The 23,560-nt window shown below is 46.5% G+C and overlaps 1 protein-coding gene across 7 annotated transcripts in view; it reads right to left on the minus strand.

The window, feature by feature from the left end:
* The window catches only part of PPP4R1 (protein phosphatase 4 regulatory subunit 1), a 354,086-nt gene that overhangs the window by 292,262 nt on the left and 38,264 nt on the right, over positions 1-23,560 (minus strand). For 2 of the 7 annotated variants that reach the window (XM_033934064.1, XM_033934063.1), the window contains exon 2: positions 17,301-17,348. In XM_033934064.1, the coding sequence (XP_033789955.1) occupies positions 17,301-17,348 (48 nt within the window). Of the gene's footprint in view, positions 1-16,907; positions 17,164-17,300; positions 17,349-17,456; positions 17,566-17,604; positions 17,747-17,933; positions 17,965-23,560 lie in introns of those variants that run through there. The other 5 variants (XM_033934068.1, XM_033934065.1, XM_033934067.1 and 2 more) reach the window with 5 other exon arrangements.

Raw genomic sequence — 23,560 nt, forward strand, 5'->3', positions numbered from 1 at the left:
TCTTCTCTGCTCATCCTCCAATATCTCCCTCTGCCTGAATCCTCCCTCTCCCAACTTACTCGACCCCATAAATGTTAGTCCTATCTGCCCTATCAATATCCCCACGCTATTGCGCACCAGAAATCATCACTTCAAAAAAACCAAAAAAAAAACGAAGAATCAATCATGCCTCCTTAAAGCCCATTCCCCCTGCCAACCTTCCCAACCATGCCTCTGACTCCCTCACCCCAGTCCCTTCTCTCTATTGTAACGCCAGTTCTGCATGCAACAAAACCCAAATTTTGAAGGACCTACTTGAAGATCTTAACCCCGGATTCCTATTCATTACAGAATCATGGATCGCAAAAGACGACACATTCTCCCAAAACGAACTCTGTTCTCACGGGTACCAAGGCCTCTTCTCCCCCAGAATTAACCGAAAAGGAGGTGGCTTGGCACTCCTCCACAAATCATTCTTCGACATCCAGCTTCTCGAAAAGGGTAGCCATGCCTCTCTAGAATATATGCTAGTCTCTGTCAATGACGAGCTCCATCCTCACCCACTAGGTATCCTGCTATTATATCTCCCACCATCCCCCCTGGAACAAATCCTCTGAACTCGTCCTTGAGACCATTACAAACGCCTTCCTCAAATTTCAAAGATTACTAATCACTGGGGATATTAATCTCCACCTAAACAACACCACCAACAAGGATGCAACCGATCTCAACTTCTTCACTTCTTTAGGCTTCCCCCCCCCCCCGGCTCACTCCCCAACCCATGAAAAGGGGCATATGCTAGACATCATCAATTTCCTCGATCTCACCGATTACAAAACTTCAGTTGATGACACTCGCTGGGAACATGTCCCTTGGTCCGACCACTTTTTAGGGGCTTTCTGCCTCCCCATTTTCATGTCTTACCTCGGGTCCCCCCCTCGTTCCTCCAACTCCATTAACCTCCGGAAAAAAATCACTAGCGATTTGTTCTAGACCAAATTCCTCAACCTAATTTCCACCAGCCCTAACCCTCCAAACCCTGAATCCAACTGGCACAATTGAACCACCCTCTCTGAGACCATCTACCACTCCCTCGCACCACTATCCACTAAAACTGTTTCCTACTCCCGCAAGGCCCCCTGGTACTTTCCTTATCACAGAGAACTGAAGCAGAAATGTCGAATACTGGAACGCAAATGGAAAAAATCTAAATCCCCCACAGACAGACAGTCCTGGAGGGTTAATATTAAGCTCTACAACATTGAACTAAAAAAATCAAGGAAGAACTACTACGGTAACAAAATCTCCAGATCCAACAACCAAGTAATACACTGTTCAACATTTGGCGCTCCATATCCTCTAAACATGATTCCACCACACTCCCCTCTTCTCCATCTGCCGAGGATCTAGCAAAATTTTTCAATGAGAAAGTCACTTCCTTATGATGCTCTTTCCCACCAGCACCCTCTTATAACTCCCTGGTGCTCACCGTCTCCAACCCTACCCTAATCATCGCCAACCATATCCCAGCCGACAGATCCTGGTCCGCATTCGAGCTCATATCCGATTCCCTGGTCTCCAAACTCTGCCTCAAGCTAAAATCCTGCAACTGTACCTTGGATCCTTTCCCCTCCTACCTATACGAGAAAATTCCCACACAAGCCATCTCATCTCTCACCAAACTTATAAATTCCGCCCTACTTTCAGGCCTATTCTCGGCAGAAATGAGACACATTGCCTTATCCCCTCTACTGAAAAAAGCCGATCTAGACCTCTCAACACCCTCCAGCTATCGCCCAATAGCAAATATTCCTCTCCTGACCAAGATGCTGGAGTCCATCATAGCCACCCAACTCTCATCCTATCTCGAGAGATTCTCCATTCTCCTACCCTACCAACATGACTTCAGACCCAACTTCAGCACCGAATCCCTACTGGCCTCATTAATCTCAAAGGTCCAACAACTTCACTCCTGCAACAAGTTCCCTGTCCTTCTTCAATTCGACCTTTCTGCAGCTTTCGACATTGTCCATCATGACATACTAATTCTCCAACTCTCTGAAATTGGCATAAACTCCATAGTCTTAGACTGGTTCTCAAAATTCCTAAGCTCCCACTACTACTCTGTTAACATGAATGGCACCTCATCCTCCCCTTGGAAACCAATTTGCGGAGTTCCTCAGAGTTCTCCTCTATCCCCAATTCTCTTCAATGTGTATATGACCTCCCTGAAACTCCTCCAACTATCCCCCTTGGAAACACTTTACACTTACGCCGATGACGTCCTCCTCGACACCGACTCCAACCTCACTAACATCTCCGAGAACATTTCTTCATGTATAGCGAACCTCCAATCCTGGGCTCTCACTGTACAAATGAAACTAAACGAGACCAAAACAAAACTACTTTGGCTCAGCCCAGATTTAGATCAGCTACCCACCCTCATCCCACTATCCTCTGGCACCACATTGAAGCTTGAGCACTCAAGCAAAGTTCTGGGAATCATCATTGACTCTACACTATCCTTCAACGATCACCTCAACTCCTTAGTAAAAAAATGCTTCTTCAATCTCCACATGTTAAGGAAAGTGAGATCCTACTTCCATCAACAACACTTTGCCGTCCTCGTCCAATCCATCATTCTTTCCAGATTAGATTACTGTAACTCCATCTACTTAAGCCTAACAAAGAAAAGCCTTCTTAGACTTCAGCGGATTCAGAACACCGCGACAAAACTAATCTTCGCAAAAAGCAAATTCGACCACATCTCCCCGCTTCTGTCTAAGCTTCACTGGCTCCCAGTAATCCTTAGGGTTCACTACAAATGTGCCTGTCTAGCCTTCAAGTCTCTACACGGTATCCTTCCTCCTCTTTTCCCACTATCTTGGATCTCCTCGAATCTAACTCCACCAGATCTACACAAAAATTCAAACTATCCTTCCCCTCTTTAAAAGGCATATCCCACACAGGAAAACTAGTGACATCCCTCCTCTTCAGGGTCACCGAGCTGTGGAACAGCTTTTCTGCCCCGCTTTGGAGTACGACCTCCCTCCAACGCTTCCGAAAACATTTGAAAATCTGGCTTTTTTCTAAAATGTAACTACTCCCCCCCTCTTTGATATGCTAAGTCCCTCTATCTTCCTCTTTACTAAGTCCTTCACCTCTTCATTGGAGTTCCTTTCTATATCAATTCCTGTAAACCGTGTTGAGCTCTACTTTTGTGGAGATGATGCGGTATACAAACTTAAGGTTTAGTTTAGTTTAGTTTACCAAGGTGCATAACCTTACACTTTTTGACATTAAAGCTCAGTTGCCAAGTTTTAGACCTTTGTTCCAGTAAAAGTAGGTCCTGCCTCATAGTGTCGGGCACGGTTGTGTTGTCAACCACGTTGCATAGCTTAGCGTCATCGGCGAATAGTGTAATTTTACCTCGAAGTCCCTGAGGCAGGTCCCGTACAAAGATATTAAACAGTATCGGACCCAAGACCGAGCCCTGCGGCACTCCACTTGTCACAGCCGACGTTTCTGAGGGGATACCATTTACCACCACCCTCTGAAGTCTACCACTGAGCCAGTCTTTAACCCATGCAGTCAAAGTTTCTCCTAATCCCATCGCTTTCATCTTGTTTAATAACCTAAGGTGTGGGACACTATCAAAAGCCTTACTGAAGTCTAAATACACGATATCCAAGGATTCCCCCCTGTCCAGTTGTTTCGTTACCCAGTCAAAGAAGTTTATCAGATTGGATTGACAAGAACTTCCCTTCGTGAACCCATGCTGCTGAGGGTCCCTCAGCTTCTCGTCATACAGAATCGTATCCAATCTGTTTTTAATCAACGTTTCCATAAGTTCACACACTATTGATGCGAGACTCACCGGTCTGTAATTTTCAGCCTCTGACCTGCATCCCTTTTTGTGGAGCAGAATGACGTTAGCAGTTTTCCAGTCCAAGGGGACTTTTCCCTTGTTTAGGGAAAGATTGAAAAGCGCAGATAACGGTTCTGCCAGGACATCTCTCAGTTCCCGAAGTACTCTGGGGTGCAGATTATCCGGCCCCATTGCTTTGTTCACTTTTAGCCTCGATAGCTCATGGTATATATTGCTCGCGATAAATTCAAAATCCCGGAACGGGTCCTCCAAGCACTCCCTTGTTTACGGCTGCGGTTCGGATCCCGGCGCCTCACAGGTAAAGACCGAGTAGAAGTATCCATTGAGTAGTTCGACTTTGTCTGAGTCTACCGTCAGGTTTCCTTAGGCACACAATCCCGTCTGTATTCCTTTTTCTGTCACTAACATACCTGAAAAAGGATTTATCCCCTTTGTTTACATGCCTAGCTATATTCTCTTCCATCCGGAGTTTGGCATTCCTGACTGCTGTTTTAACAGTTCTAGATTTCACCAGATAGGCTTTTTTAGCTTCTTTAGCTTCCGGTCATTGTTTGTAGGATACAAATGCTTTTTTCTTCTGCTTAACTAGTTCCGAGATCTCCGCGGAGAGCCATTGGGGTCTATTATTTCTCCGTCATTTACTCACAGTCTTTATGTAGAGGTTGATTGCTTCCTGCAGGGTAGATTTCAGAGCCAACCACATTACCTCCACACTGTCTGTTTTGTCCCGGATTTGCAGTGCCTCATAGACATAATCTCCCATGCTTTAGAAGTTAGCTCCCTTAAAGTTAAGGACCTTTGTCGATGTATTGACCTAGTGACTCCCTTCCTGAGGTGAAACCACACCATGTTGTGGTCACTGGAGGCCAAAGCCTCACCTACCAAAATCTTTGTGACACTATCACCATTGGTGAGCAACAGGTCCAGGAACACACACAACTGTATCCACCTGTGCAGAAGGAAAAATTGTAGAGAGTGCTAAACTGATCAGTGAAGTACTATTGAGGCAGAGTGAAAAATTAGGTGTGGATTTCTTCTGCAACAATGCAACTAAAGGGAAATAACCCTACTGTCTAGAACACAGGTGTCGAAGTCGGTACTCCAGGGCTGCAATGCAGTCAGATTTAAAGGATTTCCCCAATGAATATGCATGAGATCTATTAGCATACAATGAAAGCAGTGCTTGCAAATAGATCCAATGCATATTCATTGGGGAAATCCTGAAAACCAGACTGGATTGCGGCCTTCGAGGAGGGACTTTGATACCCCTGGTCTAGAATGTCTCACCTATTGCATTGGAAGAAGAGTTCAGTTAGGAATAATATTGGTTTATATTTTGAATATTAATTTTTTTTTTTTTTTAAACCAAATGCAGAGGCACAAGGTGCATATAGTATTTTTACAATAAACACACTTAAATGGTAAGGAGCATGCAAAATTGAAACAGTAGGGGGGAAGAATGCATAGTAGCATCTGCGCCAACTAAAAGGAGGGGGGTGGTACTTTTCAAAAAGGGATAATGGACCAAATATAAGACTCCTTTTACTGAACGGCAGTAGAAGTTTATAATGTGGGCCAGTGAGGTAAATGCACCAACATTCATAGAATACCTGAGCATCGGAGCATTTACCTCACCAGCCTGCGCTAAAAACCTCTGGCACCAAGGATGATTTGTGTTCTGTCAGGAGATGATCGCAAAGCGGGAAATTGTGTTTTGTAGTGTGATGTAAAAAGTGTGATGTAAAAAGTTATACCGGTATAATAAAATTAGTTCACACATTTGTTAGCGTATAGTCAATATCCAATAATCTTAGGAGGGAAATTTAATGCAGGTAGAGTGGTACAGGTAGAGTGGGTCCTGATAAGAGTTGCAGGAGAATGGGAACTACACAGGTTCAGTGCGGCATTAGTTCTTGTGGATATTTGGAGAGTTTTACATGTGGATGAAAGACTATACTCACATATTGCAGGTCCACAATACACAGTCTTGCAACGACTGTGTATTTTAGTGTATTTTAGTGACCAAGAGTATGTTTAATTCCATTAGCCAAGCGGAAATAGGGTCTTAAACTGTATCTGATCATGCATGGGTATATATATATGGTGGAAAGGGGGACAGACTGGGAGTGGGAGAAGATTGTGGGTATTTCCCTTAGCGTTTTATGGGAATCCTCGATTACAGGAGCAATTGCTCACATGTTGGAAGGACTATCAAAGTCAGAACAGGAGTGAGATGGGACAATGGCCTTTCCAAATGAAGAAAAGCCAAGAGGATCAATAAAAGGCCATTGTACGATCCCACTCCTGTTTTGAATCTTGTTGTTTCCATGGGCTGATTTCCTATTGGACTTTTTTTTGTACCGGAAGGACTATAAAATTCACAACATGAGAAAGATCCTGTAACCTTTTGGGAAGCAGCTACAGCAGTTTTAAGAGGCAAAGAGTTTTAAGAGTACATAAAAATCCCTAGAATATTATAAATATTGTTCATACAGGCATGGAAATACAGGGGGATGGCTCTTGGCCAGATTGGTGTCAGCCAAGACAGGGCCAAAATGCATCCTAACCTTGAGAAACACATACGGGACAAGGACCACCACAGATCAGGGCATTTGTGATTTTTTTTAATCAATATTATAAAAAGTCCCTGTAGGAGGGGGACTACAAGGATTGCTATACTGTTTACCACAATGTTTACCTCATATAACACTGGGGTACAGAAAACATTTGAATGCCCCTGTCACTAATGATGAAGTTTATTGGGCAATAACACAGAGCCCGCTATTAAAAGTACCAGGAGAGGAGAGATTTTGAGCAGAATTTTATAAGATTCTAAGGGAAGTGATAGTAGTACTTCTTACTAAACTATTTAATGTCATGGTAAACGCAGAGGCAATGCCCAACTCGTTAAATATGGTCAAGGATCCTAGTGCTTCCAAAGCCAAAGAGTTTTGGAGCTTGCGGAGTCAAATAGACCCACATCATTGTTGAATACTGAATGAAGCTGCTTGCCAAAGTCATGGCCATCAGATTAGCAAGAGTATTACCTGATAATATACATGAATCACAAATGGGTTTTGTGAAGGGAAGGATAATAGCAAAAAAAATATTTAAAAAGATACTTGTGTCATTAGAGCATAGAGCCCACCATGATATCCATTCAGTATTGATCAGCTCTGATGAAACTCTGGCACAATATGGATTTGATAGATTTTTTTTGTTTCTGCGATAAGGACCTTGAACTCCCTTGCCATAGGCTAAAATAACAATTAATAATCAAAAATCGGAGGGCTTCCCTGTAGGTAGAAATAATAGACAAGGCAGCCCCCTTTCACCACTCTTTATTTGTGTTAACGCTGGATTCCCTTATTAGAGATATTTACCCTATGCCGGAAATCCAGGGAATGCAGGTGGGCCAAGGAATATTTAAAATTGACAGTGTTTTCAGACGATCTCCTGATCCACCTAGCAAATCCAGAAGACTCATTATCCCATCTTTTTGAGGTGTTTAAGGAATATGGAGACTATGCAGGCTAGGTTTTAAACTGAATTTAGAGAAAATCGGTGGCACTTTCCTCATCCCCAGAAGTGAGAAGGTAGTGGGGAACTCAGTTTCCCTTGAAACTGGCTGAGGGCGTTTGTTTATTTGGGTATACAATTGGTCATACATATACTCCATCACTGTAACGCTTGAACATATTCAAAATGATGCATAAAACAAGTAAAGTGCTGATTGACTGAAGAGATCTTCCTATTCTTTTTAACAAAGAGTCTACTGTATAAGTACAGTTATATTAACAAGAAGCCACAATTTGTACAATACATTTTCATCTCTTTTCAACCCTGTAACTAAGATCTAAGTGCAGGGTCTGAATTATGAACCAATGATTGCTTCTGTCTCAGCCTTTTGTTTGAAAATGAAAATCTGTACAATATTGGAAAAGGGTAGGGGAAACAATGCCTTGGCACTTTGACCTGATAATACAATAATATAATCATTATAAAACAGGATTAAACACTGTTTAAAATATACACTTTATCTATATCAGTGTTTCTCAATTCGGTCCTGGAGTAGTACCTCCTTGCCAGTCAGATACTCAGGATATCCAGAATGAATATGCATAAACTTGATTTGCATACACCGCCTCCATTATATGTATATTTCTTTCAAGCATATTTATTGCTGATATCCTGAAAACCTGACCTGCAAAGACCGAGTTGAGAAACACTGATCTATATCTCTACCTATATATCAGGGACTCTCAACCCAGTCTTTGGGACACAGTTAGTCAGGTTTTCAAGATATCCACAATGAATATGCATGAAATAGATTTGCATACAAGTGAGGCAGTGCATGCAAAACTGCCGCATATATATTCACTGTGGGTATCCTGAAAACTTGGCTGACTAGGTGTGTCCTAAGGACTGGATCAAGAACTCCTTACAATTTTTTTTTCATTTATCAAGCTTATAACCCACATTATCCAGAAATCTAAGCAGGTTACAATAAAATACTAAAATGAAAGCCAAACAAACATAAGAACATAAGAACATAAGCAGTGCCTCTGCCGGTCAGACCATAGGTCCATTCTGCCCAGCAGTCCGCTCCCGCGGCGGCCCAAACAGGTCACGACCTGTCTGAATCACTAGAAGGGGCTCCCTTGCCACCTTGGTATCTCGTTTAAGTCCTGCCTTCCTATCGAAGTCCTAGCCCTCCAGTCTTGCGCATGCACGACCTGGTTGGTTTATACTCATTACCTGGTTAACATTCTATACTTGTGTTAAATCCCAGCTCCTCCCTCAGTATCCCACGATCCCTTTATCCGTCAGGAATCCGTCCAATCCCTGTTTGAATCCCTGGACCGTACTCTGCTTGATCACTTCCTCTGGTAGTGCATTCCAAGTGTCCACGACCCTCTGGGTGAAAAAAAACTTCCTTGCATTTGTTTTGAACCTATCTCCCTTCAGTTTCTCAGAATGCCCCCTTGTATTTGCTGTCCCCTTTAGTCTGAAGAATCTGTCCCTATCCACCCTCTCTATGCCCCTCATGATCTTGAAGGTCTCTATCATATCTCCCCTGAGCCTCCTTTTCTCCAGAGAGAAGAGCCCCAGCCTTTCCAGCCTCTCGGCGTATGAGCAGTGTTCCAGCCCTCTTACCATTCTCGTTGCTCTCCTTTGGACTCTCTCAAGTACCGCCATGTCCTTCTTGAGGTGTGGCGACCAATACTGAACGCAGTATTCCAGATGCGGACGCACCATCGCTCGATACAATGGCATGATGACTTCCCGTGTTCTGGTTGTTATGCCCTTCTTTATGATGCCCAGCATCCTGTTGGCTTTTTTCGAGGCTGCTGTGCACTGTGCAGATGGCTTCAGTGATGCATCCACCAACACACCCAAGTCTCTCTCGAGTCTGCTGTCTCCCAACAATACCCCCCCCAATTTGTAGCTGAACAACGGGTTCTTTTTCCCTATATGCATGACCTTGCATTTGTCCACGTTGAAGCGCATTTGCCATTTGTTTGCCCAGTCTTCCAGCTTGTCCAGGTCCCTTTGTAGGTCCTCACACTCCTCCCTGGTCCTAACTCTGCCGCACAGTTTGGTATCGTCTGCGAATTTTATAACCTCACACTTTGCCTCCTTTTCCAGGTCATTTATGAATATGTTAAAAAGCAACGGCCCCAGCACCGATCCCTGTGGCACACCGCTCGTGACTCCCCGCCAGTCAGAAAATTGACCCTTTACTCCAACCCTCTGCAGTCTACCCAACAACCAGTGTTTGATCCATCTGTGCACATCCCCTCCCACCCCGTGGTTCCACAGCTTCTTAAGTAGCCTTTCATGTGGCACCTTGTCGAAAGCCTTCTGAAAATCGAGGTAAATGATGTCTATGGGCTCCCCATTGTCCACCCGACTGCTTATTCCGTCAAAGAAGTACAGAAGGTTCGTTAGGCACGACCTTCCCTTGCAGAATCCATGCTGGCTTGTTCTCAGTAGGCCATTCCTCTCGATGTGCTCGCAAATGGCGTCCTTGATCATAGCTTCCACCATCTTCCCTATAATTGAAGTTAGGCTCACCGGCCTGTAGTTCCCGGGGTCACCCCTCGATCCCTTCTTGAAGATGGGTGTGACATTTGCCAATTTCCAGTCCTCTGGTACCTCACCAGTTTTCAAGGATAGGTTGCAAACATGCTGGATTGTGCCCGCTATTTCCTGTCTTAGTTCCTTCAGAACCCTTGGGTGGATCCCGTCCGGGCCCGGTGATTTGTCACATTTTAACCTGTCTATCTGTTTGAGGGCATCCTCCTTACTTACCTCTATGTGCTCTAGTTTCTCAGCCTGTTCCCCACTCATGAGCTCCTCCGAGTCCGGTATATTAGATGTGTCTTCGCTCGTGAAAACCGACGAGAAGAACGTGTTCAACCTCTCAGCTACCTCTTTATCCTCCTTAACCACTCCCTTCCTGTCCCCATCGTCCAACGGCCCCACTTCCTCTCTCGCTGGTCGCTTCCCCTTTACGTAACTGAAGAATGCCTTGAAGTTTTTCGCCTCCCTGGCCAGCCCCTCTTCGTATTTCCCCTTTGCTTTTCTAACCTCCCGGTGGCATTCCTTTTGGCATTTCTTGTGCGCCTGGTGATTTTCCTCTGTTGGATCCTTTTTCCATCTCCGGAAGGATACTTTTTTGTCCTTTATCGCCCTCTTTACTTCTATTGACATCCAAACCGGGTCTTTTGATCGCTTGTTCTTGCAGCCTTTCCTGAAATTGGGGACATACATTCTCTGTGCTTCTTGCAGGGTGTCCCTGAATAGGGTCCAGGTGCTTTCCACAGTCTCCATCCTAAAGATGTTTCTGAGCTTTCTCCCCACCATTTCCCTCATAGCAACATAGTTCCCTTTCTTGAAGTTCAGTGCAGTTGTTGCGGTCCTCCTAACTATGGGTGTCCCTCTTTCTAATGTGAATCTGATCGTGTTGTGGTCACTATTGCCTAGTGGTCCTCCCACTTCTGCCCCTCTTGCAGGCCCCCCTAATCCGTTTAGGATGAGGTCAAGAGTAGTACCCCCTCGCGTCGGTTCTTTGACTAGTTGCTCCATAAAGCAGTCCTTCACAGCTTCTACAAATCCTGTCTCCCTAGTGCAGTTGGAGTGACCCGTACTCCAGTCTATCCCTGGGTAGTTGAAGTCCCCCATCACTGTTACACTTCCAGTCCTGCACTCCTGTCTCAATTCCTCTTCCAAGTCGTGTCCGACTCCCTCTGGCGCACCAGGTGGTCGATAGTACAGCCCCAGTTTTGTGCCCGCGTCCTTGTTTCCCGGTAATTTGACCCATAGCGATTCCAGCCCCTCTGCCTTCGTTGCCATATCCATCCCGACTGAGTGGATAGTGTCCTTTATATATAGTGCTATGCCTCCCCCCTTTTTGTGGGTCCTGTCCCTCCTATAGAGCTTGTACCCCGGCAGCGCTACATCCCATTGATTTTCCTCTGTCCACCAGGTTTCTACAATTCCAATTAAACCAATAAAACAAAATAAATACAATACATAAAACAAAATACAACCTAACAGCATACAGCGAAAGATTAGGTTCTTACCATTGCTAATCTTCTTTCTTGTAAATCCACACTTTATTTCAAGGCCAGTGGGTTATTTTCCTCTACCCACTAGGACTTTGTAGGAAGCCTCAAAATTTCAGAGACTTAAACCCCTCCTCCTCATACCTCATCACTATGACAGTGCCTCAGTACCTCAATCAGTCAAAAAGCAGCCAAGAACATCTGTAGAGAACAAGAGATAGGGGAACAGGGAGAACTCCCCGACAAGTTAATCAATTATGCTCATATCAACAAATGCAAACAGCAACAATGCAAAACGAGAGAACAGGTTGGGAAACATTATAAACCTGAATGACAAAACAGTGCTATAGGGAGACAGAGCCTGCACTGTCAGAAGGGAGCACCTGAAACAGGGACCCTCCCAAACTAAGTGCTAAACCCATTCTGATGGCACTCTTATATAGGCTGGTCAGAAATCCAGCTTACCAGTACTTGTAAAAGCAGATCAAAGAATAGGGCGGGTTCCAAGAATAAAGTGTGGATTTACAAGAAAGAAGATTAGCAAAGGTAAGAACCTAATCTTTCATTTTTGAACAATCCCACTTTATTCTGAGACCAGTGGGACATAACAGAGCAGGCCTGAAAATTCAGGGTGGGATTGATGAGCCCACTGCCAGAACAGAGGCACCAAAAGCAGCACCCTGCTTGGCTGCCACATTAATCCTGTAGAACTTGGTGAATGTATGTAAGGAGGACCAGGTAGCAGCCCTGCAAATCTCATCTAGAGAAACAGCCGATGACTCTGCCCATGGGGGATGAAACAACTCTGGTTGAAAGAGCCTGCACTGCGGGGGTGGAGTGGGGGAGGTGCAGAATGGCCATGCAAATCCACCTAGCAATGATAGCCTTAGAAATTGGCCAACCTTTGTAGGCAGGACCCGCCAGTACAAAGAGGTGGTCAGAAAGGCAAAACCCATTGGTGACATAAGAATATAAGAACATAAGAAGTTGCCTCCGCTGAGGCAGACCAGAGGTCCATCTTGCCCAGCGGTCCGCATCCGCGGCGGCCCATCAGGCCTAATTGCCTGAACAGTGTCCCTGACTAATTTCGTAACTGCCTCTAGTCCTCTAATCCTATCCCTATGACCTGTACCCCTCAATCCCTTTGATCTCCAGGTACCTATCCAAACCTTCTTTGAAGCCCTACAGCGTGCTCCTGCTTATCACATCCTCCGGTAGCGCGTTCCATGTATCCACCACCCTCTGGGTGAAAAAGAACTTTCTGGCGTTTGTTCTAAACCTTCCCCCTTTCAATTTCTCTGAGTGCCCCCTTGTACTTGTGGTTCCCCATAACTTAAAAAATCTGTTCCTGTCCACTCTTTCTATGCCCTTCATGATCTTGAAGGTTTCTATCATGTCCCCTCTACGTCTCTGCTTTTCCAGGGAGAAAAGCCCCAGCTTCTTCAGTCTGTCAGTATATGAGAGGTCCTCCATACCCTTTATTAGCTTAGTTGCTCTTCTCTGGACTCTCTCAAGTACCACCATGTCCTTTTTGAGGTACGGCGACCAGTACTGGACACAGTACTCCAGGTGCGGGCGCACCATTGCACGGTACAGTGGCAGGATGACTTCCTTCGTCCTGGACATGATACCCTTCTTAATGATGCCCAACATTTTATTTGCCTTCCTTGAGGCTGTGGCGCACTGCGCCGATGCCTTCAATGATGTGTCTACCATCACTCCCAGGTCTCTTTCAAGGTTACTCACCCCTAGCGGTGATACCCCCATTTTGTAGGTGAACATCGGGTTCTTTTTCCCTACATGCATGACCTTGCATTTCCCTATGTTGAAGCTCATTGGCCACTTTTTGGCCCACTCTTCCAGCGCTGTCAGATCTTTTTGGAGGTCTTTGCAGTCCTCCGTGTTTTCAACCCTGCTGTATAGTTTGGTGTCGTCCACAAATTTGATAACCTCACATTTTGTTCCCGCCTCCAGGTCGTTAATAAATATATTGAACAGGAGCGGTCCCAGCACTGACCCTTGCAGAACTCCGCTCGTGACCCATTGCCAGTCTGAGTAATGGCCCTTTACTCCAACCCTCTGTTTCCTGTCCGCCAGCCAGTTTTTGATCCATCGGTGGACCTCCCCTTGCACCCCGTGGTTCCATAACTTCCTTAGCAGTCTTTCGTGTGGTACCTTGTTGAAAGCTTTTTGGAAGTCAAGGTAAATGACCTCCAGATATCGCAACAAATTCTGCGCACATCCAAAGACCACAACACCTGGTCCTACTCCCTTGAACCAGAGGAAGCAAAAAGTAGGAAGCCGGGCTTTCCGAGTCACATGGAAAGCAGAAACCACTTTTGGAAGAAAAGGAGAAACAGTATGCAGCATCACAACGGAATCCGTAATACGCAGAAGGGGATCCCCTGCATGAAAGAGCCTGTAGCTCCGAGCTCCTTTGGGCCTCTTGATCGTGAGATCCATCAGACACGCCTGCTCCAGAGACTCAAACAGCAGACAAGTCAGAGAGCAAAGAACCAGATTAAGATTCCAGGTTAGACATGAAAGACGTAAGGGACGCAGAGTGCCCTGCAGAAAACGAAATACATCCGGATGGGCTGCCAATGAGCCCTTCAGAGAAGGAAGGTCCTTACACAAAAGACCGGAAATCTGTACTCGGAGCAAAGCTACCACTAGCCCCTTCTTCATGCCATCCTGCAGAAACTCAAGAACCCGAGGAATCGATGGTAGGTAGCTTAGAAGTATGAAAAATGTGTTTACATTCCAATTGGGAAAAATCTAAGATGGCCACTACGGGTGCCGATTTTGAACCGGGAAAATCACAGGAATCCTATAAAAAACAACGATTTGGGAATTTTAGAGGTGGGGAGGAGTAGGACAAACAGGGAGACCTCCTTATTAAGACACCCCCCCTAATCACTGATTCAGGCTGTCAGTCTGTACCCAATGTGACATGTGCTGAATGAGAGACCCTGCAGATAGAGCTGAAAACAGCTCACAGGGAGATCCTTTGCCTCAGTGAACTGGAAATCTGGATTTCAAATCTTTTGACTGCCTCACCACAGCCGGAGACCTCCGCCACCCTCGGACACGCTGTGTAGAGGCCTGGTAGAGGAACACAGTCTGGCTCCGATCCAGGGGCGTACCTCCACGGAACCACTCAGCCTGTACTCTGCCCACTAGCGGACGAACCTGGGGTGAGCTAGCTCCCAAGGGAACAGTCCCTGAGCCAAGTTCTGATGTGCAGGCTGTTCAAGAGGCTGTCTGATAAGCAGGGAACCCCCTAGAAGCAGACATTCTCCAAAGGTCCGTGATCTCCCGCAGTCAAGGATGTCCCTGCTGAGAACCTACAAAGCACGAAGGCAAAAACAACGAACACAAACTACTAAAAACGCAAAATTAAACACGAGCAGAAAAGATCAGCTTTTACAGCCTGGCTTGTAGGAAGAATGACTGAGGTACTGAGGCACTGGCACAGTGATGAGGTATGAAGGGAAGGGGTTTAAGTCTCTGAAATTTTGAGGCTTCCTACAGAGTCCTGGCAAGTAGAGTGAAATAACTCACTGGTCCCGGAATAATGTGGGATTGTACAATAATAATTTTTTTAAAATACTAGCCTTAAGTTCTTCAACAGAATGCCTTCTGAAATAAATACATTTTCATCTGTTACCTAAATTGAAGGAATGATGATAATTGTCTAAGATAACACAGAAGATCATTCCACATAATTGGACCAGCAACAACAACAAAAAAACCTGCCACGACCTCTCTCTAGAAAAGATCAGCAGTTCTCAACTTTCTTCTGTTGTGACACAAGGACTAACAAGTTAAGGAGATTTCAAGTACCTGACTTCTAAGTTATCAACTCCCCCCAACCTGACATGCATATATGGTTGATAAGGAAAGCATAAGTTTAGTGTCAAATTTCTGGTGACATACTGGTTAAGAACAATTACTCTAATCTAGATGAACCTGTTGAACTGTAGGGCGTCTAACAAATGTTTATATTGAGATCTTAAGTTTTTTTCCTGGATAATAAATTTTCGATGATTTAAAAAATCACAGAAGGAATATTACTTTGTAGAGCTGATCAATGTAACTTACACTGACTTTTACAAAGCCGTGGTAGAGACATGCTAAACTTGGAAAAAAAAACCCCAAAACAGAAAATCAGAAAGCCAACCAATTTTGCAAAATAAAAGAAATACAAAAAAAGTGAAAAATAAAGTAAGAAAAAAATATTTTCTCTGGCCAAGAGCCAGAAACTGGTCTAGTACCAAAAACTACAAGATTGGTGCACCAATCTGGAAGTAAAGCTGTCTCAGCCTAATCAACAAAACTGGGGCAGTCTCCATTGAGGGCTATACACTTAGTCCAGGGATTTTCTACTTTTTTCATTCCGCCAAAAAATAACAGAATGAAAAAAGTGGAAAATGACTAAGTGTATAGCCCTCAATGGAGGCTGCCCCAACTTTGTTGGTTGGGTTAAGAACTTTTTAACAGTCCCTTGTATCTTATCAGCATATCGCCTTACTGTAGGAAAATGAGGAGAAGTGACTATGGTTAGTAGTCAAAGCCAAGCTCTCTACCACAGCCACAGGATACTTCCTTTCTCCACCAGGCTGCTAAAGACATGAAGTCAGCAGAGTAAAGAAAACTTGAGCTCTGCAGCTGTTTCTTCCCCACCCCCACCTCTTACTGGACAAGGAGCACAAGAAAGAAAGGTGAAGAGCTATAGAGCCATGGAGTCTCATGCTACCCCTATGTTGCCAGTCTCCCAGTAATGTTTTTGGATTTTTAAACTAGGAAAAATGTTGATATAGACTAGAGAGAAGTAGGAAAAGGACAAGAAGCACCATGGAGAGTGATGAAATATATTAAGCACCACAGGGGAGAAATGGACCAGCAAGAAGAAATATCCCTGATTCATAGATTCAGGATTTCCACAAGGAATATTTGCAATGTATTTGTGTACATCGATTTAAAAAAAAAATCAATTTGCATTACTGTACTTGCCTGTCCTACAACCTAGACTTTCTTGCAGCACTTACTGTAAAGACTGAAGTTCATTATGCCTTTCTGGTTCCTAAAAATCGCCTGATAGTGCTACTACTTCTACTTTTGAACATACACGTTCCATAACTACTCCATTACAATAACGAATCTTTTGCTTAAAATAAATGGAAGTTACAAGTCACCATCAAAATAACACACGTCTGTGAAATCTAACCAAACAGAAGACAAATCAAATACAATTCCCTCCCCTAAAGCGAAGCATTCATTCTCCTTTACGACCCTCCAACTTACTCCTACAGAAAAAGCTTAGTAAGGCGAAGTATATCACCAGCTTGGTGGGCGAACTACAAAATCCGTCAGCCTCTCTTGTGTTTTCTTTTACGCGAATCCTTGAGAAACTTACAAGTATACTCTTGCAACAACAAAAAAAAAAAAAGGCACCCCTAACTCACCAGCAGAGCACAGAGTTTAAAGAGTCAGAAAAATACAGGCGCGGCGGTGGGGGGGATAGAGAGCATGCAAGCTGCAACTTAAAACCTCCAGTTTCTCCACAAAACAGCTCAAAGCGTGCGCCGCGAACAAGCAGCCACCCCTTTCTTTAAGAGGGAGGAGGAGGAGGGGGCCAAAAGAAGGAGATCCTTTCAACTATTTCCCTATTAGGTTTCAGTGTCATTATGACTCCCTGGGTTTCCCGTGGCCTCAGAGTGCCCTCGCCGCCGCCTCTCCTTAACAGGGTTGCAAAGGACCAGGCCGTGAGACGGAGGAAGAGAGGCGGCTTCCATCGGCGGGGCCGGCGCCCTGGGCCACGCCTGCAGGCCCCGACGGAGAAACGAAGAGCCACTTACACGCATCCGCCTCCTCCGGCAACTCGTCCTGGAGCAGGAGCGCCGCATCTGTGAAGAGAAGAGAGACTCGTGAGAGAAAGAGCGAACGAGTCCTGGAAACGGCGCCAGTTAACTCAGACACACACATAAGACCGGGCCTGTCACACGGCGCCGTACCACATCATACACACCCGAGGCCTGTAAACAGAGCGCCGCAACACATCACACACACCGGGACGCGGCCTCACAGCAACGGAATAAAGTGAAACACGGCCGCCGCTCGCCCTGCCCCAGAGGCCCTGCAGCCCATCTCGACTCTACCTACCCGCCATCTTGTTGCGCCCCTCCCCGGCGGCTGGTGCCGCTGCTGTGTCAGAGCCCGGGCCCGGCGAAGAGTTTCTGAATCACTCACACCCAGCCCAGCGAAAAGAGCCTCTCCCACCCCGCCTTACACAAACACACACACACACACTGCTTCACTCGTTGGCACTTGGATACATCTAAACAATACACAGTCACACACACACAAAACAATAAACAGTCTCACACACACAAAGCCAAAACAATACACAGCTGCGCGCACAAATACACACCATCTTGCTCTCTCACTGATTCATCCCCCTACAAAAAAAAAATAATTACACAGTCACATACATAATCCCCTACTCTCTCACTGGCATGCTACCCCCCTCAAAACAACAAAAAAAAATCCCAACCATGCACAGTACCCTGGTATATAATTCCTCCTCCCCCCAAAAAAACTCTCCCATAACATATTGCCCTGCACTCTCATCAACAGACAACAGCAGAAGTTCTAGTAGGGCTGAATAGCCAAAATTTTTTATATTTTTCCCCCTCTTTTGTTGTTGTTGCTGCACATGTAAAGAATGCACATATTATAGAAAAATATATTTTGGGATTGATATTCAAGAAATTTAATTGGCCAGAAACTGCTGAAAATGACTAGTCTGTTAAGCCAAACTTAAAAGGTGTTCCTGGGATGGTTTCTGTATTTGACCAGTTAAGTGCTAATATTCAGCACTTAACTGGCCAGATTAACTGCATATATAGGACAACATAAAAGTCAGTCCTATCTCCTGCCCCCTCCCCGTTTTACAAAACTGTAGTGCAGTTTTTAGCGCTAGCCACAGCGGTAACAGCTCCGACGCTTGAAGGAATTCTATGAGCGTTGGAGCTGTTACCGCCATGGCTGGCGGTATATCACCTGGGTATATCCACAATAAATGTGCACCCTACGCACTACAGGGTTTGCCCACAAACATCACATACCATCACCCAATATATGAATATTTTAAAATTCAGTCTTATTATTTAGTGTTTTATTTTAATAAAATATGTTTCAAAAGTGCTATATGCAAAAAATCTTCAATGTAAAATCGCTAAGACCCTTAGGTCCTTATGAAAGAAAGTTTCCACCATAGTTCAACAAATAAATATAGACAGAAACTTATCTTTGCGTGTCCGCAAGAGTTAAAATGTTTCCTTAGAGGGGGTGCCTTGGCTGATTGCATACAGAGTACCCTGTTTCGTATCTTTCTTCAGGGGCACAACCTGCTGTTCATGAGAAATTAACTTTTCCGTATCCCCGCGGAATATGGAGGACAGGAGTCTAACATTCTTTTATAATCAGGAGGCTCTATATATTTGTGGCATACACCAAATACAGCATTCTTGTTCAATCCCTTCCAGCCCTGAACTGTAGGGAACTCAAAACAAAGTCTAACCCCTCCTGTAGATATCTCCTGGGACACTCCCCTTCAAGATCAGTTTTGTTTCCTACAGCCTTGCTGTGGGGGACTCATCTCTTCTGCTCGTGTATTTATTTTGCTATATTCTAGTCTCTTAATTTGATAATTAGCGCGAGTCTTGCCCTAATGCTGCAGATTCACCCTGTGGAGACATCCTTCGGTTGGAGATCGCAGACTTTTCTGTCTAAAATTGCATCCGGGGAGTTCCCTGCCGCTGCAGTAAACCCTCTGGACAGCCTGCAGGTCAGTTCAGGCTCTGGGATCAGGAGCTATCTCACCCTGGGTTCATCCGCTAAGGGGTTGAGTGCAGACTGTGCGGTTCCATGGAGGCGCGACTAAGATCGGAACTGGAGTGGACTGCGTATCTTCCCTGATTGTGCTGAGAGGTGGTCAGAAGACCTGAAATCCAGTTATCCCAGGACAAGCGGCAGGTATTCTCACTAGTGGGTGACGTCATCCAATGGAGCCCCGATGCGGACGTCTCACAAGCATACTTGCTTGTAGAAACTTTAGAAGTTTCCAGTTGCCCGCTCCATGCATGCGCGAGTGCCTTCCCGCCCGATGCACCGGGCACGTCTCCTCAGTTCTTACTTTTCCGCGGAGCAGAGAAGTCCGTCTTCGACTCTCTGCGCGAAGTTCCTTCACTTGTGCCTTCTAGATCCGCGGTTTTGGGTTATTTCACTCATAATCGTTGATTTTTCATCGTATTTTATTGTTTTTCAAAAAAAAAAAAAAATTTAAATTTCTTCCGTCGGTTCAACTGAGCAGGCCTCGTGGCTGTGGCCCCGCGGCTTTGATCTTGCGGCGGAGCTTTTTCAGCCTATGTCCCGGCCTATTACTGGTTTAAAAAAAAAAATGTGTCAAGTGCCAGCGCGTGATTTCGCTGCCAGACCCTCATCGACGCTCTCTGCAGTGTCTCGGGCCTCAACACCTTCCGAAATCGTGCCGGCCTTGCTCCACACTTACTGCACGTGCTTTCAAGCATCGCTGCTTCTGTGGGAGTCACTGTTCAGCATGGAGGCGTCAATGGAGCAGTCCTCATCGAAGAGCACCTCGCCTTCGACTTCCGCCTCGACTCTTCCGGCTTCCACCTCTGCGGCCTCGAGTCTCCTCAAGCCTGCTTCGTTTGTGCCGGCTTCGACTCCGACGCCTGCTGCGGTGCCTTCCTCTGTCTCTTCAGGTCAGGTAGCTCAGCAGTCCATTCCCCCGGTGGTGCTCAAGGTGGCCAAGACTTCTAAGTCCAAGCACCTCGGCGCCAGGGACCGCGAAGTCCATGCAGGAGGTCCCATTGCAGATGCGGATCCCTCCTTGCCGGCTTCGTTCCAGACCTTGATGGAGAAGCATTTCATCGAGCTCTTCACTACTATGGGGCCGAAGCTTCTCTCCCAAATCCAGCCTGGGCAAGCGGAGGCCTCCCGCAAGGTCGAGCTGCCTCCGGTGCCCCCTCGATGTACACTCTCGCTGCAGGGAGCAGAGTCTCTGCGAGTGTCTGGTCTGGCATCAAAGCATGCATTGCAAGGAGCAGAATCTTTGCCCATGCCTCTCTTGGAACCGATTCACTCGATGCAAAGAGCAGAGTCTTTGCGAGTGCCTCCGTTGGATCCGTTTCCCTCGATGCAAGGAGCAGAGTCTTTGCGAGGGCCTCAACCAGACCCGTTGCCCTCGATGTCGAGCCTCGAGGCTTGGCGGGTGCCTCGAGGTGCTTCTGTCCAACCATCTCTGCTTCGATCCCCCGCTTCCAGTCCTATCCACTCGCTGGACGCGCCTCGACGGTCGAGGTCTGCTTCCAGTTCTGGTCATCGTTCGAGGCGTTCATCGAGGCATTCCTCGAAGCATGCCTCGCCTCGTCGCAAGCAGTATTCTCCGCTGGATTCGTCCTCGCCTCCTCTGCCGGAGCTCGAGGACACAGTGGGATATTTCTCCCCCTGCCGATCCCCAGTCTCGGTGGAGCCTGAGGCCTCGACTTCTTCGAGTCCTTCTCGAGGCCCTGCGCTGGCTGACCAGCTGTCATTCTCCTCTTTCCTTCGGCAGATGGTTGTTGATCTGGACATTAACCTGGACTCGGGTTCCAAGTTCTCCAAGGAGTATCTGGAGACGATGCATCTCCCTCAACCTCCTGCTGAGTCTCTCAAGCTTCCTCTGCATAAGCTCCTCGACCAGACCTTCATGAGATGTTTTGAGACACCTTACGCCATTCCGGCTGTGCCCGGGAAGTTGGATGCCAGGTACCGCACGGTGCACCATAAGGGCTTCGATGGTGTCCAGCTTTTTCATCAGTCGCTCTTGGCTGAGTCCTCCTTGAAGCGGTCTCACCCCTCCCAGGTCTATGCGACCGTTCCACCTGGCCGGGAGGGCAAGACCATGGACAGATTTGGTAGGCGCATCTACCAGCACTCGATGGGTCCTCAACTATAGTTTTCATTTCGCACCTACTTCGAGTTTTTTCTCTCAATCCTGCAGAAATTTCTGCCCTATGTGGACTCTCAGGCTCGCTTCGAAGACCAGGAGGTTCTGGCCTCGTTGTCCCAACGTCGCCTGCAGATGATGCAGTCGTCTTACGAAGCCTTTGAACTCACTGCGAGGGCTGCCGCTTGTTCGGTGGCCATGCGACGCCTGGCGTGGCTGCGATCCATTGATATGGACTGGAATCTCCAGGGCCGGCTTGCCAACGTCTCGTGTGCGGGAGCCGATCTCTTTGACAAGTCCGTCGAGGCGGCCACCAAGAAGCTGTCGGACCATGAGATATCATTCCAGTCCATTCTACGTCCGAAGCCCAAGCCTGCTCCTACTCATTCCTCACGCCCGCCTTTGATCTGTCAGCGGCGTTATCCACCGAAACAGGCGCCTACCATCCGTCAGCCTGTTAAGAGACAGCACCAGCAGAAGCCTCAGCCTTCTACCGTCCCCAAGGTTCCTCAGCCTTTTTGACTGTCTCGTAGAGAGCATAACTTCCACCGTTCTGCCCTTCCCTCTTTTTCCCATAGGGGGGTCGTCTACATCATTTTTACCATCGATGGACGGCTGTTACCACCGATCTCTGGGTCCTTTCCATCGTAAGGGAGGGATACTCTCTTCAGTTCCATCAAGTTCCTCCGGAACAACCTCCTAGAGAATATCCTTCCAACTTAACCCAGACTGCCCTTCTTCTTCAAGAAGCTTTGCTCCGGCTCCGAGCCGTCGAGCCAGTCCCTTTGGACCAACAGAACAAGGGTTTTTACTCCAGGTACTTCCTTGTTCCGAAGAAGACGGGCGATCTGTGTCCTATTTTGGACCTCAGGATGCTCAACAAGTTTCTGGTCAAAGAGAAGTTTCGAATGTTAACCCTAGCTTCTCTCTATCCCCTCCTCGAGCAGAACGACTGGTTATGTTCTCTGGATCTCAAGGAGGCCTACACTCACATTCCCATTCATCCGGCCTCCCGTCAATTCCTCAGATTTCGGGTGGGACATCTTCATCTTCAATACCGAGTGCTTCCTTTCGGCCTGGCCTCGTCACCCAGAGTCTTCACCAAGTGCCTGGTTGTAGTGGCCGCAGCACTCTGGAACCATGGTCTTCAGGTGTTTCCCTACCGCGACAACTGGCTCATCCAGGATTCCATATCTCAGGGTGTCGTCCAGGCGACACAGAGGACAATCTGGTTCCTGCAGAGTCTGGGGTTTGAGATCAACTTTCCAAAATCCCATCTGCAACCCTCCCAGACTCTTCCCTTCATCGGAGCTGTTCTGGATACGACTCAACTCAGGGCGTTCCTGCCTCCGCAACGCCTGGATGCTCTGCTTCGTCTTTGTCACTCCGTGTCCTCTCACCCATCCATCTCGGCGAGATGTGTTTCCTCCGTTTCCTCTCATTCAAAAGATTCTAGTCAAGCTCAAGTCGGATCATGCCACCATGATTCTGATTGCTCCTCGGTGGCCCAGACAACCTTGGTTCTTCCTTCTACTTCAACTCAGCAGCAGGGAGCCCTTTCTTCTGCCAGTATTTCCCTCTCTGCTTACATAGCATCAGGGGTCTCTGCTTCATCCCAACCTGCAGTCGCTGCGCCTGACAGCTTGGTTCCTCTCAACGTAACTCCCCTTCAATTTTCACAACCTGTGCGGGATGTTTTGGAAGCTTCACGGAAGCCCGCTACTAGACAATACTATTCCCAAAAATCGACTAGATTTTCTACTTGGTGTTTTTCTCGGCATAAGGAGCCTCAACATGCCTCCTTGTCCTCTGTTTTGGACTATCTTTTGCACCTATCTCATTCTGGCTTCAAGTCTACATCGATCCGAGTCCATCTGAGTGCAATTGCTGGTTTTCATCAGCCTCTTCAAGGGAACCCTCTCTCTGCTTATCCTGTGGTTTCCAGATTCATGGAAGGACTTTTCCATGTCAATCCTCCTCTCAAACCGCCTCCAGTGGTTTGGGACCTCAATGTTGTTCTTTCTCAGCTTATGAAACCTCCATTTGAGCCTCTTAACAAGGCTCATCTCAAGTATCTCACTTGGAACGTGAGCTCGTCGAGATAGT

Source organism: Geotrypetes seraphini, chromosome 2 (genome assembly GCF_902459505.1).
Source record: "Geotrypetes seraphini chromosome 2, aGeoSer1.1, whole genome shotgun sequence".
Lineage (NCBI taxonomy): Eukaryota > Metazoa > Chordata > Amphibia > Gymnophiona > Dermophiidae > Geotrypetes > Geotrypetes seraphini.